At 45.6% G+C, this 13,610-nt stretch overlaps 1 protein-coding gene across 2 annotated transcripts in view; it reads left to right on the top strand.

Annotated features, from left to right (window-relative positions):
* The window catches only part of VASH2 (vasohibin 2), a 36,634-nt gene extending 24,567 nt beyond the window's left edge, over positions 1–12,067 (top strand). For both annotated transcript variants that reach the window (XM_050893751.1, XM_050893752.1), the window contains 3 exons: positions 1,614–1,995; positions 3,921–4,036; positions 9,539–12,067. In XM_050893751.1, the coding sequence (XP_050749708.1) occupies positions 1,614–1,995; positions 3,921–4,036; positions 9,539–9,608 (568 nt within the window). In that variant the 3' untranslated portion in view covers positions 9,609–12,067. The remainder of the gene's footprint in view (positions 1–1,613; positions 1,996–3,920; positions 4,037–9,538) is intronic.
* Positions 12,068–13,610: the final 1,543 nt, after the last annotated feature.

Raw genomic sequence — 13,610 nt, 5'->3', positions numbered from 1 at the left:
GACAGGTGAGAGCCGCTGGATGCTTTTGCTGCATCCCTGTAGAGAGAAGAGGTGAAATGTGGGGTGCAGGTAGGGGGTCATCATCCCGGGGAGTTGCACTGGTGGTGAGGTGGGGTGTCAGGTGGGGCAGAACCAGAACTGAGCCCGAATTGTGTTTTATGGTATTGGTACAAAGGCTTTTTGTGTTCTCAGTTTCCCAGCAGCTGTTGGGCAGCCATGCTATGCAGACAGGGGAGGAAGGCCGGCTGCAGTAACATCCCAGGGCATCTCAGCTGTGCAGTGGCTCTTGTTTCGCTGCTGTTAAAGACCTCCCTTTTTGACACAGGGTAGGGGGAGGAGGGGATGCTGGAGATCCCCAGAGCAGGACCCTGATCTGAGCTGGCTCCTGCAGGTCCAGCAGAAACCGGCCCCACTTCTCCATTCTTCAGGCTGCCCTGATGCTATCCTGGCAGTGCTGCCCCTCAGGCTGGTGTATTTCGTAGTGGCACCACCCTGAGCGACCGCCTTGACTGCGTCTGCCTCCGGGGATGGCTCCGGGGTTATGGGAGGTGCCTCTGGCTGGAGTAACCCCAGGCTGGAGCATCTTGCTGCAGTGATTTCTGGTCATCCCTTCTCCATTCCCCAGGCATGGGTGGGGGTCTCAGCTGCAGAGGGGAAGGGTGCCTGCTGTCCCAGGGGCTGGGTGTCAGCACGTGGAGCCAGGGTGGGTTTCAGCTGTCCAGGGATTACCAGCAGGGAGCCGCATGCAACGTAGGTGCTGACGCAAACGCGCTTGCGTGAGGGAATCTCGGGCTCTCCTCCCCCTGGCACAGGCCAGCAGCCTCCTGAGGAGATGACCCGGACCCGTGCATAGTTCCTCTCTGAGATCACCTACTACGCTGTTAACGGAGCTTGGCCCCAGCCTCTGCATGTGGTGCATTTGAAATGGCCAGCCAGTGATTCAGGGGACATGTTTTGCTTTTTAAAAGCATTTGTTCCTGACCATGTCTCTGTGCTTATATAATTAATTATCTGCCTGGGAGCTTTACTTTGTTTGTCTCAGCAATGTATTACAAGGGTAACATGCAAAAACACTCTTGTATGAGGGGTGGCCATGCCAAGGGTCAGTTTACAGACAGAAAAGCAGACTGTGACCCTGGAAAGGAATAAATTAAGATTTTTTTTTTTTTTGTGCTGTTTGAAGATGTGGGAAAAGGAGGATCAATAACCTGAGTCGTACCGAGCTCCAAGCATGAAACAGGGTAACACTGTTCCCTTTTGGGAGCATGGGAGTTTGATGTTGGTATCAAATGGGGGAGTTCCCACAGATCTGTGGAGGGTGGTCTCACCTTTGGCATGCTGACCTGAACACTGGTGTGTTTTTTTCCTTCCCCCCAAGTATGGTTAAGAGTCAGGCCCTTCCCTGCCTAAACCGTTGCATCTTATTATCCAAGCAGTGAAATGGGCTTTGGCAGCATTGACTGTTTCTGGGGCACAGCGAGAATAAATTTGTGTTTGCAAGAAAGTACTTGCCCTGGCAGTTAAAAAAAAAAACCTGCTAAAGATTTCTTACAGGTGTAATTGTGAGTGCTCCCTTCCTAGTGCTGCTGTTGCCTTGACGCAGTGCATACCAGATACTTAACGAACGGGCAGCCCTCTGTGGAACGATTCCCCATCAGCTTTAAAACCCACTTCTCAGGGAACTATTTTCATCATGTGGTGCTCGGGATTTACTGCAACGGCCGGTACGGCTCGCTGGGCATGAGCAGACGATCAGATCTGATGGACAAACCTCTAACTTACCGAACTCTGAGTGACCTCATCTTTGAATTTGAAGACTCCTATAAAAAGTACTTGCATTCAGTCAAAAAAGTAAAAATCGGATTATACGTCCCACATGAGCCGCACAGCTTTCAGCCCATCGAGTGGAAACAGCTGGTCCTCAATGTATCCAAAATGATGCGCACAGAAGTCAGGAAGGAGCTGGAGAAGTTTGCCAGGGATATGAGGATGAAGGTAGGTCCGCACGCCTGGGCAGTGGACTCGGAGGCAGGTGTGCCTTGTCCTATCCTGCAGAGATTGGTCTTGCTCCATGTCAGCAGACTGATCCCTGCCTGAGATTAAGGTGGTATCAGGTGGGCTGGGGGTGTGCTTACATCTGTCTTGGTGATTCTCCCACAGGGTTTGGTGTGTTTTCAAGCTCTTAATAGCTATTTTGTAGTTCAAGGATCTCCCCTTTAGCCTGGGAAACACTTGAACTCATACTTGTCCCTGGCCATCAAGGAGCTATTGCCCAGTTTGCTTTTCTCACAGATTCTGGAAGAAGGTGGCTGGGAAGAACCAGCATGGCTGGGGCTAGGGTTGGAGCTGGGGAGGTGGGTGGCCTGGTCACAGGTAGGGATCTCAGCTCTTTGCACCTGAGCTGCAAGGGGTGCTATGGGACAGCCATGTCAGTGGTTGCTTCTCCTTTCAGGGCATGCTGGTGGGCTTGCCCTGTGCTGCCCGATGTCCACCACCCTCGGCTAAATCACAAAGTAGGTTACATGGGAAGGGCGAGGAAAGCGGGTCCCTGACAGGCTTGTGCTTCCCTGCTGGTTGGTTGGACTGAAGAGCCTGGAGGCAAATGACGGGGAGACAGGGCAGGCTGCCAGGGGGCTGGAGGGTTTGGCTGCCTTTGGGGATGAGGGGTGTCCCTGACCGTGCCTCTGGGGCTGGCGTGGGCGAGGAGCTGGTTGTGGTTATGGTGGAAGGGGATTTGGTGCCTTTCCAGCCCGCTGCTGGCAGCGGGAGCAGAGCAGGTGTGTTGCTAAGTATGGGGCTGGCTCTTGTGGAGAGGCATGCGGCATGGCGTCCAAGTTATTCTGGGTTCCCGTCCCCTGCCCTGCTGAGGAATGGCTCCTACGTAGCAGCCGCGCACCGTTTTGGCTGAGGCACCTGCCCCCTCACCCTGACCTTGGGGTGTTGCCAGTGGCATTGTAGCCCTTGTGTCCTGCTGCCACCTCTCCTGCCCTGCCAAGGAGTTTTGAGGGCCAGCTTGTACCGTACTGTCACCTTAAGCAAATGTGCTTGATTACAGATGTAATGAAGGTGTTTTCCTCTTCTTCTCTATTCCTGCACTTTTAATACCACCTAGAGAACAAACAGCTGAAGCAGGCTCTAGTTGAAGAAGTCCATATGGGTGGATGATTTACTGAAATTAGTACTTGCTTTTGATAGAGGGACCAGCTCTGTGTGTGTGCTGAGCTGTGACGTTGGGCCCAGTCCTTCTAAGTGCCTCAAGGCCAGGACCACAGCCCTCAACCCTTGAAGGCTGAAGGCCCTGCATCTGACTCTTCCCTTGAGTTAATTTAGAAATTGAGCCACTTGATTCAGAGGGCTCCCGTTGTGAGGGGGCTGACTTTGGAGGATCAGGTCTTAAAAATAGCCCAGAGTGTGAGTGTCATGCTGATGGACTTCTGAGGTTGGAGGGCCTGGGGGATGCAGGCAGGCGTGCGCATGGACAGGAGACCTACTGAAAAGTCCCACTGTTGCACAGGGTTCAACTGCCAGCCTGGGAGGCGATTGCCTCTGTGGAGAGGAAAGCTGGAGAGGGTGGTTTGGCTGTGTGAGTTTCCTTCAGCTGATGCTCAAAGCCATTTTTCTTATCCCTTGCTGTTCCCAGCTCTGAAGAAAGCTGTGGATGAGGCCTTTTTTCAGTATTTAGCTGGGAATTGAATTGGTGACACCAACCAATTTTTGCAGAGGGCCCCTGAACAGCTATCACATGATAACAGCTTTGCGTTCCTCTTAACCTGGGCAGGGTTTGAATAAGCCCCAAGGGACTGAAGGCTCTTTGTGTGCTGTCCCCGCTACTGTATGAGGCCCTTTATTTTTATTTTTTATTTTCAGTGAATCATTGCCTTTATTGAACGCCTGTTCCTTCCCTCCCCCATCTCTCACAGATTCTGAAACCCTCAAGTGCCCATTCTCCGATGAAAGAGAGATCACGGGGTAAGTCATTGTCCCCTCGCCGAAGGCAAGCCAGCCCTCAGAGACGGGCATGCAGAAGAGACAAATCGTGAGTATTCCTGCTGCCATCACTGGTGGGTCAGAAGTTGAGGGTGATAACGTATGATTTTGCTGTATGAAACTTATATGCGCACTGGCATATATAGGAAAAACTGCACCAGGTATCTTGTTGTGTGAGAGGCTCCAGAAGCTGCTGGTACTGCTGATGTCCTGGCGTTGCTGTGCTTACTGTTGCCCGATGGCCCCTCTGTGCGGTGTCCTTGGAAGCCCCAATGGCCTTTGCTTGGTTCAACTTTGTGTTGGATGACTGTGAAAGTGGAAGTGTGGGTTTCCCCTTTTTATTTTTTCAGTCTTTATACAGTCCACCTTATGGAGAAACAAAGAACCTAGCTTGGGGTGCAGGGGACCTGTACAGGAGGGAAAGTAGTTTGATCACATTTAAGGGTGTTCAGACATAGGTATTAAAAACAGGAGAATGTACCTGCTAGCAGTGGTGGGGTGTCCTGCTGTCATGGTCACTCAGACAGAAACTGGATTTGGCATGATGAGCCTTTGTGCTGAGCTGTTCTGATGGAGTGGTTTTCACTGAGGACTATCCGATTTACAGGGATGGTGAAAAAGTAAACCTTTTCTCTTCTTGCCAAAGCAGAAACATGACTTGCATTGTATTCTTTGATTTTAATCGGCTTAAAAAAAACCCAGACCACTTCCCTCATGCGTCATAGCTAGTAGTTTTTCTTTAACTGTGCAGGGAAGGATGGACTAACTGCATGCAGTACCTCTAAATGGATAAAACTGAGCTTCCAGATCACAGGCCTTTTACAGCCACTGGCAATTCAGATTCCCATACCTTAGATGTGGAAGAGTTGCATTTTAGCTGTACTGCTTCATGCCAGGAAGCTGACAACTGTGAAAGCCTATACGTAACCCAGATTAGTCACATATTTATGATCATTGCTTTTTAAATAGGCTCCCAGACTACTGTCTCGGCACTTATTTATTTATTTTAAAGTAGCTAACAAAGACATTAGACTAACCTTCTAAAGATAACTTCAAGATACTTTAGCAGCAGATGATTTCACAGCAGGCTTTTATTTTTACATGTGAATTCACACTCAGTCCATGATGCTGTACTTTGGGCTTCATCACTGAGAGCTCCTTGCTTAGTGCATGGATAATTATAGTTGTAATGGGCTCGGCTGCTCCAGGCTTCTTCACCTCCTAGATTCGCTTTGAGGGATGGTTTCATCTTTGGGTTTCTGATAGTGCTTCTGCAGTTGCTGGAGTGGATCACATGTGTCTGGAGAGTAGAGTGAGTCTCGCTGGGCTTGGAGACTCACCAGTTGGACTGACTTCCTGAGAGAGCTGCTGGGCACGTGGCTGCTCTGCAGTGGCTGATTCCTCATTGGCAGCTTTGATTTTCCAGGACAGGAAGACAAGTGAAGTACTGGTGGCCTTGCAGTGGCTTCAGCACCTGTTACCTGCTTGGTGGTTCTGCTGTGTTGCTCTGTATCTAGAGCGAATTATATGTTATTCTAAAATAAACCCTGGGTCACCATGATACAAGATCCAGGACCCAGCTATAGCATGATGTGGGGAGCAGGAGACTGAGAGCAGACTCCACACGTGAGACCTTCATCTCTGCTTTGGTGGAAGGTGTTGAAGCATCTCGGAGTAGGTGGGAGCCTCTTGCAGCACGTGCTTTGTGGCTGTGTGACAGCCCTGCAGGTCCTGCACAGCCCCCTCACAAGCCTGGCCAGTACACTTGGAAGCAAAAGGGGAGTGAAGGAGCTTTCAGCAGGTCCAGGGCCCTCAAATAGACCTGAGAGGCTGCTCTCTCTTAGAAAAGTGATGCCAGGGAGAACAACTGGGTTCCTGATGTTAAAATGATGCTTCTGTGCAGTGGCGCTGGTGGCTCGAAGGCTGACTGTGCCTTTTGCTCCAGCGGGAGTGATGCTGCAGAGGAGTGCGCTGCTGTAGGGAGTTCCCTTCTGGTGATAAAACCCTTTCATTTCCAAAATTGAGATTTGCTGCTTTCTGCAACGGGAGGTCTCCGAGATCTGAAGGGGGAATGGCATCCCCTCACCAGGGATGGGCTGAATGACACATACCAACATGTGCAGCAGTTGACGCGGGACGAGAAATACAAGAGGGGAAACTGGGTATTTTCTTCTGCATATTGATGGATCTCTGAAAACCTAGTTGCAGCAAGAGGCCTTTGTGTTACGCACAGAAGAGGACAGACTTCCAGGCTTGCTAGGCTTTAGGCTGAAATCCTAGCTAAAGATGGCCGTGCTTATCAACAATGTGTTTTGTTTCTTTGTGGATCTCTTACATGCTGTAATTACAGCTTTTTAGAGCTTGCAGGGGAGGGGGAGAGAAGTGTTTTGCTCTAGCATGAGCTGGCATGGGCTGAGTAACACATTCGTTTGAGAGGCTTCACCTGCTGATGACAAGCTGTTATTACAGTCTGGTTTTTGTCAACAATAAAATTATATGGGCCTGCTGGGAGAAATCTCCCAGTGAAAAATATGTGAACTAGAATGTCTTTGGATTGTTTCTGAAGGACAAAGGCTGAAGTGGTGCTTAAGGACAGAAGTGGATTTTACAGCCTCAACCCTTTAACTTCTCATCCTGGTTCCTTACTAGTTTAAGTAAATGCCGTTGGTGGCTGCTGGCAAGCCCACGATAGCATTTTAGCCTGGAAATACAGCTACAAGGCAGCTAGGGTGTGTTGCAGGACACGGGTGGCAATGCAGTAAGCAGTACATGGCTGTCTAGGAGACTGGTGTGTAGTCAAATTGCAGCTCATTAACTGAGCTATTTTAACAGTCCATGTGCTCTTAGCCCACAGCTGATGTGATCCTGCTAAGGGTGGCCAGTAGACAGGATGAATAAAGAGGATATAGGGTGGTGTGAATTTGTCTGGTAAGTCTGAAGCTTTACTGTGTCCACTTGTCCATCCTCTGAAGTCCCAAAGCAGGAGGGTGCAGTAAATTGCAAGCCACTGTGCTGAACAGGCAATGCAGTGCTTCATCCTCAGTAGAAGTGCTTGGAGCTGGACGGGTTTGGGAGTGCTGATATGAGTTTGGAAGGGAGCATCATGCGGCAGCCTGAAGCAATCTCTACTCCTAAATGTCAGTTCACCAGATCTATTGCCTTTTAATTTCATACTGAGGCTTAACACATGCATGCTCTGTGAGTGTCATAGCAACACTGGCCTTGTGTGCTTCTGGCCTCATTTAGCTGTTGAAAAGAAAATTCTGTTAGTCCATTATATTAGGATGTGCAAGGGGGCAGGATTATATTATAGTAGGATATGCAAAATCAGGCAGATCCAATGCAGACAACTCATGAATACTGTGTACCCAGTAGCTATGCACAGCTTATTCACCTGCTTATCGTCACGGCACTTCGGACAGGAGGTGTGATCTGATGGGCCAGTACAGCAGAGGTCCCTTGCTTCAGAGGGGATGTTTGATGTCGGGTCACTTGCCAGCCAAGGAGAATAAGGAGCTGTGGTGCCTCTGCTCCAACAAATCCTTGCCTTCTAAAACCCTGAAGAGAAACCTTATGGAGGACAGTCTGTTTGTAGCTACAAGCTAGAGAATTGTCATGGAGTGGAAATGGGCGTGTTGCCATGGGTGTGCAGCGAGTCCCCATCTCTCTTGGATAATCAGAGGAGGTAGAACCATCCAGGTGTGCTCTAATTAAAACCATATTCTGGCTTTAATTAAAGGGAGAGAGGGAGAAAAGGGTGGGAAGGGAAGAGGATCCCTAAATTTGAGGGAGGGAGGAAGGAAGGACGCTCTGGAACATACAGCGCATCTCTTGCTGGTCTCCGACTCCTACACAAAGTCTGAGGGATGCAGTTTGTAACTTGTTTTCTGGCTAGTCAAATCCCATCTGCTCTGAAGGCATAATGTGGAAAAATCCAAACTATCTTACAATGATTTCTTCAGGTGCGATCCCTTCCGGCAAGTGACAGAGACCAATGAAGACTCCTTCTCTTCTGCGAAGTACTTAACAAACTGAGACAAACATGAGGCAGGGTGCAGGGCAGTATTGCAAAGAGGATGATGGGGTTATTAATAGAGGTGCTTGGATAAGTGGCAAAAAACCAGGTTGCATTCAACGTGTGACTAGGCAGAATAGCATTAGTTGTCCATAGCAATGTCCCCAGCTCCCAAACGCTGTGCAAATTCTCAGCAGAGATCTCGCATTAGCAGCTCTGCTTTTACAAAAAAAAAAAAAACAAAAAAAAAAACAAACTTGTTTTTGAATTCTTTGATTCAATATTTCTGAGGCTCTGCCACACATGTCTATGTGTGTACATATGTAAGCTATACATCCCCACCTCTTAGGGCTGCAGTGGTACAGCTCTTAGATTGGTGCATGCACCCAGTAGTGTGCCACAGGCAGGGCAGGGCTTTCCCTGGCCTGACAGCCTGCCTGCTGCGTGCTGCCTCTCCCGTGGCTGTGCTGGCTGCTCCGAGTGGCTTTGGCAGAAACGGGCAGGCAGTGTGTAACGAGGAGGTAAGTGTCAGCCTTGCGTGTGCAAGCTCACGGGTCACATCTGCTGCGTAACGAGCAAAGAGTAAGTGCAAGAGCTGGAAACCAGGTCTGAGGAGCTGTAGGAAAGCACTGGAGCCATTACCAGCTTCAGGTTGTACTACTCAGGCTTTAGCTGTGTTTTTGCAGTGAAGTGGACATGCTGTAGAGTCTACTAGGAGAAACGTGTATTTTAAACAATGTCTGTCTTTAGAAAAACAAACATACAGCTTAGTGTGAAAATAGCTAAGAGCCTGGAAGAAGCTCTCAGATTAGACACTTCCATAGACTATAAATCACCAGGATTGTTTTGGTTTGACAACTTTGTTGCAGGAGCTTTTCCATTGCTTGGTAAGTAGGGAGAGACTGACAGCTCAATCTCAAGGTTTCATTTGGTTCAGGTTGTTGATAAATGACCTAACAGCATACGTCTGTGTGTGATTACTCAAGTAAATGGCCGGACTGTATCAGAATGTAAGATGCCTGGAGACTGAAGGGAGTTCATCTTGCATTTTCTATTTGGTGGGCTCTAGCCCTTCATACACACCTAGCCTAGAGGAAAGGGCAGGTTCAGAGAGACAACATGCTATGGCTGTGAGAGGCCTTGCCTGTTTGCTCTCAGCTGTTTCCACTTTATTCTAAAAGCTGGAGTCCTGCTCTGGGGCAGATCATGGCCAGGATGTGTCTAGTCTTAGCTACTCATTTAGGCCCTCTCTCAAGTCAGGAGGAGAGGGGTGTTCCCAGGCTCAGATCACAGACCCCAGGATGGGACAACTTGTTCTTCACTGGTTCTTGGCTTCAGAGGCAACCCACATGAGTAGCTCAGTCACACTAGTTCATGTGACAAATTCAGCAGGATCGTGCTTATGATGAGAAAATTACATCTAGTCAGTCCTATTTTGAAGTAAACCGTTCCCGATTTGACAACTGCTCTCTCCACTCCTGCACGGCAGTGTGGGATTGCGGGTGAGCAGCGCCCTCTTCCCTCCTTTGCTCGCAGGCCTGCGGTGGTGGACAAGAAAGGAGACCTGGCTACGCTCAACGAGGTAGGCTACCAGCTCCGCATCTAACAAAGCCATACGCCGGACAGAGGGCTTCCTGGTGCTTCCTGCTGCACTTTACCCGCACTCCATTGGAAGGAAAAAGGAATGGGACTATTTATTAACTTGTGGACTCTTACAATAAAAGTTTACCTAGAAAATAGAACGGGGGAAACTTTTTTTTTGGTGGCAGTATTTATTTTATTTCAATTTATAGAAAAGGCATCGGTGGAGAGAACCTAAAATAAGGTTTGCCAGGATATGAGATTTTTCTTCCCTCCATCATGTAGCAGGTGACTCCAGTGGTGTGAGTTTCTTCAAATATAATTTCCCTGTACAAGTATTAATTGAATTTGGGCATTGTGCTGGGTAGTAGCATTTGGATGACTAAGAAATCATATTCTTAGTGTTAAGATGTGCTGGGGTGCAGTGCAGTTAAAAAAAAATCATTCAGTATTAATATTTAATTCAGCAATAAAAACAAGCAGTGCAGAAGTGGTGTGAGTTTTTAAAGTATGAACATTACCTCACTAAACTTAACAGATATGCAAAACTGTCAGTATTATTGTTTTGTAACTAATTTGTACTGTCTCCCAGCACTTCTGGTAGTATTAAAACAGCACTGGATGTTTTACTGCCACCTGTATTACTATTTTGTGCATGTTGCTGAAAGATGTTAAGTAATAGTAATATGCAAGTGTATTCTTGAACACTGACATCTTATTAGGCAAAATATGAGGTTTGGGTTTTTTTTAAAATGATAATTGATGAATAATGAATTTTTAAACTTTCATAATTTTTTTTATACTTTGTCACAAGCTTTTAGTCTTTCCGGACTACACTGCTGAAGCACAAAACGTAGAGATTGCTGTTTTGTAGAGACAAGTGTTCACCTACTAGTCAGTTTGTTTCTTGTATGTGTTCCTGGAATAATGGAAAAAAATGTCAGAATTGCTAACCTGAGTCTATATGCTTTTCTTTCAACATTTGTGAGTAACTTTGAACCTTGTCTTTGAAGGGCTGAGCAGTCTCAGATGGTGATGCCTTGACATCTTATATTAAGATCAGACATCGCAGGCTGAAGGTAACCTTCTGCCATGCTGCTGTAGGGAGTTTTCCCTGTATGTGTTGTAGTAGCAACAGCTTAGTCAGACCTGAATAAGGAAGCTTGTATTGGAACAACTTCAGCAATAAATGAAATTGTACATCTGAAATAGCTGAAAATCAAGCTTGTCTGCTTCCTCCCTACTCTGTCCTTTTGTTCTAAGACTTAGCTAAGAACCTCTGATGGATGGCAGCGTTCTCAAGTGATGTTCTAAGACTTTCATTGAGGTCTGCCATTTGCATTAGTGAAGTTCTCTGGAAGCATTCAGAAGTGCTGCATTCCTGAAAATATTTCATTAGGTGCCTAAATAGAAACTGGATTATTGTACAAGTCCAGCCTTTACCCTTTGTGCTGTGCTTATAAATGATACTGCCATGGGCCTTGTGTACCTCCCCTCCTGGGCACTTACTTTTTTGGGATCTCGATGAAGACAGGACACTGTAACACAGTGATGATAATGCTTACTCAAATTGAATGATTTAAGCTCCTAGAACACTTGTATCAGCCAGCAACTGAATGGATACAGGAGACAATTGCTTGTACACAGACCTCATTGCTCAAAAAAGTCAATGAATCTCACCCACCTAGGACAGGAAGACAAGACCAAGACCCAGCAACCTTCTACAAACAGTGAAAGGCTTCCTACTAATTAGACTTCAGAAGGTCTAGAAATCAGCCTTTTCAAATGTATTACACTTCTTTGTACAAGATTACCATATCAATTACAGGGAGGCCTTTCCCATCCCTCTTTCTGCAAACTTTTCCACTCCTGTGTTCACAATAGGATTTTTTTTGGTTCAGGAGTGAAACTGAAGAGAGCAAAATACTCTCTTGGTAGATATTCTTGTGTAATTTGACATCAGCTGCAGAGTTTCAGTTTTAATCTTTGTGCTGCTCAGTGTCTTGTGACCTAAACAATTTTTTTCATCTCTCTCTTAGATTTCTCATGGGTAAAATGATGTGAAAAACTTACTTTGATCAGCTGTATCCTATAGCACAAGGTTATCTGATATGTTGCAAACTTTTTTCTATGAAACCATGGTTTACTTCAGCTCAAGTAATGGTGGTTGGTATATAGTTTTTACCATTGTCCAGCACAATTTGAGTTACTTTCTCTTAACCTCTAACTTATACTGCAACTTTTTAGTGCTGTAGAGGTGTGCAACAAATTGCTTTTGGTTCTTGAAGTTCAGCTGAAATATTCTCTTGAAACTTGCTTATGATGGCATTTGGCTTAAGTGTGGTTCTAGTGACTGTTCTTCTAACTTACTGCAAAGTGGTCAAATAGTATAGAAAACATGCATGACTTTTTTTTAATCACTTGTATGTTTATGCACAGCATGAAACTTCAATAAAATATTATAGTAGTCTTTTTTTTAAATGACTTAGGGTTATTTTTTTTGTCCTGTCCAGGTTTCTATTCCAGAAAAGATTTAAGTCACTTCTAAAATCACAACAGGACAAATGGGAATGAACTAAAGCAGATTTTTTTAAAGACTGTTAAATACCTACCTCATTTATTATTCTACAAAGAAATCATCAAACATAAAGCCCTTAAACTCACCCTATAGCTAACCAGTAATGGGCTAACAAAAGAAAGACTGAAACAAATCTCTAAACCCTGAAAATATGTTGTTATAGAAGAATAAACACCCCTGAACTAGTAGCACTGATGACTGCATCATGTCAAGCAGCTTCTGCTTTTTTCTTTCACTAGTACCTTGGCCCTTTCCTGATGTTACTGTCATCAAAATGAGGGAAAACACTTGAGGTGACAGTTTCCCCTTTTGTAAAGGAAAGCAAATTATTATAGTCCTTTAATAGTAACATACACTAATGAAGTAGAACAAATATATCTTACTGCCTTAATGGTTTCATGTGGTTACCAGGGGCCATTTTAAAATGTCACAGCAACACACAATATCTGAATACAAGCCAAATATGGAAACCATTGATCAGCAAGTCCAAAGCATTTGCTTTTAAATTAGCATAAAACTTAAGCTTCAAACCAGCATTGTAAATAACTAGGTGTTTGGCCTGGCCTAAATAAGTGCTGCTCTGTGTAAAAGAGAATGGAACTGGTGTGAAACAGATCTCACATTTCTCTCTGCAATGGAGACAACACACAGTCCTCCAGGCTAGCAAAGCTCCTTGCTCTTAACACAGGCTGCTACAGCTGAACAATGTTTTTAGCTGTAACCAGTATCTACCAGAAATTTGTTGCAGCTGGTTGTTTGCATTTATCAGCTCCAGCTTTGAGAACATCTGATTTTAAGTATCTGAATAGAGTCCAGTATTGAATAGGTAGTCATCTACAGCATTAACCTGACTGTTAACAACAAGCAGAGGAAAGCTCCTCAGTCACAATTACTTATGAGAAAAATAGCCCCCTTCCTTCCAAATTCCAAGCAATTTAAGCTGAATGTTTTGGTAGGTAGTCATATTTTTCAATGTAACACCGAAGTACTTTTTCAATTCAACTGGTTTTACGATTACTACCACTGTACTTCCTGCATTATTCTCAAAGCATGAAGTAATTGCAGTTGTAATTCTGCAGTCAGGAAAAGGAAACCCAGATGAAAATTCTAAAAATAAGGTTGGAGAAGAACAAACACATGTTTCTGGGAGACAGATGCTTCTGAATGATTTCAGGAACATGGGTGCAGGCTTTCCAGCACTACACTGAAAGACAACTCTGTTACTTTTAAGTCAGTTTTACATACATACCCATATGTAGTTTGACCAAGTTACAAGACTTGTTTCCAGCCCCCCTGGCTCCCTGCAAGTTTCCTATTCAGGCAGTATTTGTTTTTTTTATTTCGTAAATAATATTTTGCACAGAATGTTTATCAGTGCATTATGAGAGTAAATATAAAATCTTGATCATTTAATACCTCAGGATCTGTCATTTCAATATACAACTTGAC

This window comes from Gymnogyps californianus, chromosome 3 (genome assembly GCF_018139145.2).
Source record: "Gymnogyps californianus isolate 813 chromosome 3, ASM1813914v2, whole genome shotgun sequence".
NCBI classification, from domain to species: Eukaryota; Metazoa; Chordata; class Aves; order Accipitriformes; family Cathartidae; genus Gymnogyps; species Gymnogyps californianus.
Note: the sequence above shows the minus strand (reverse complement) of the source record. Positions and strands in the feature narration are given on the sequence as shown.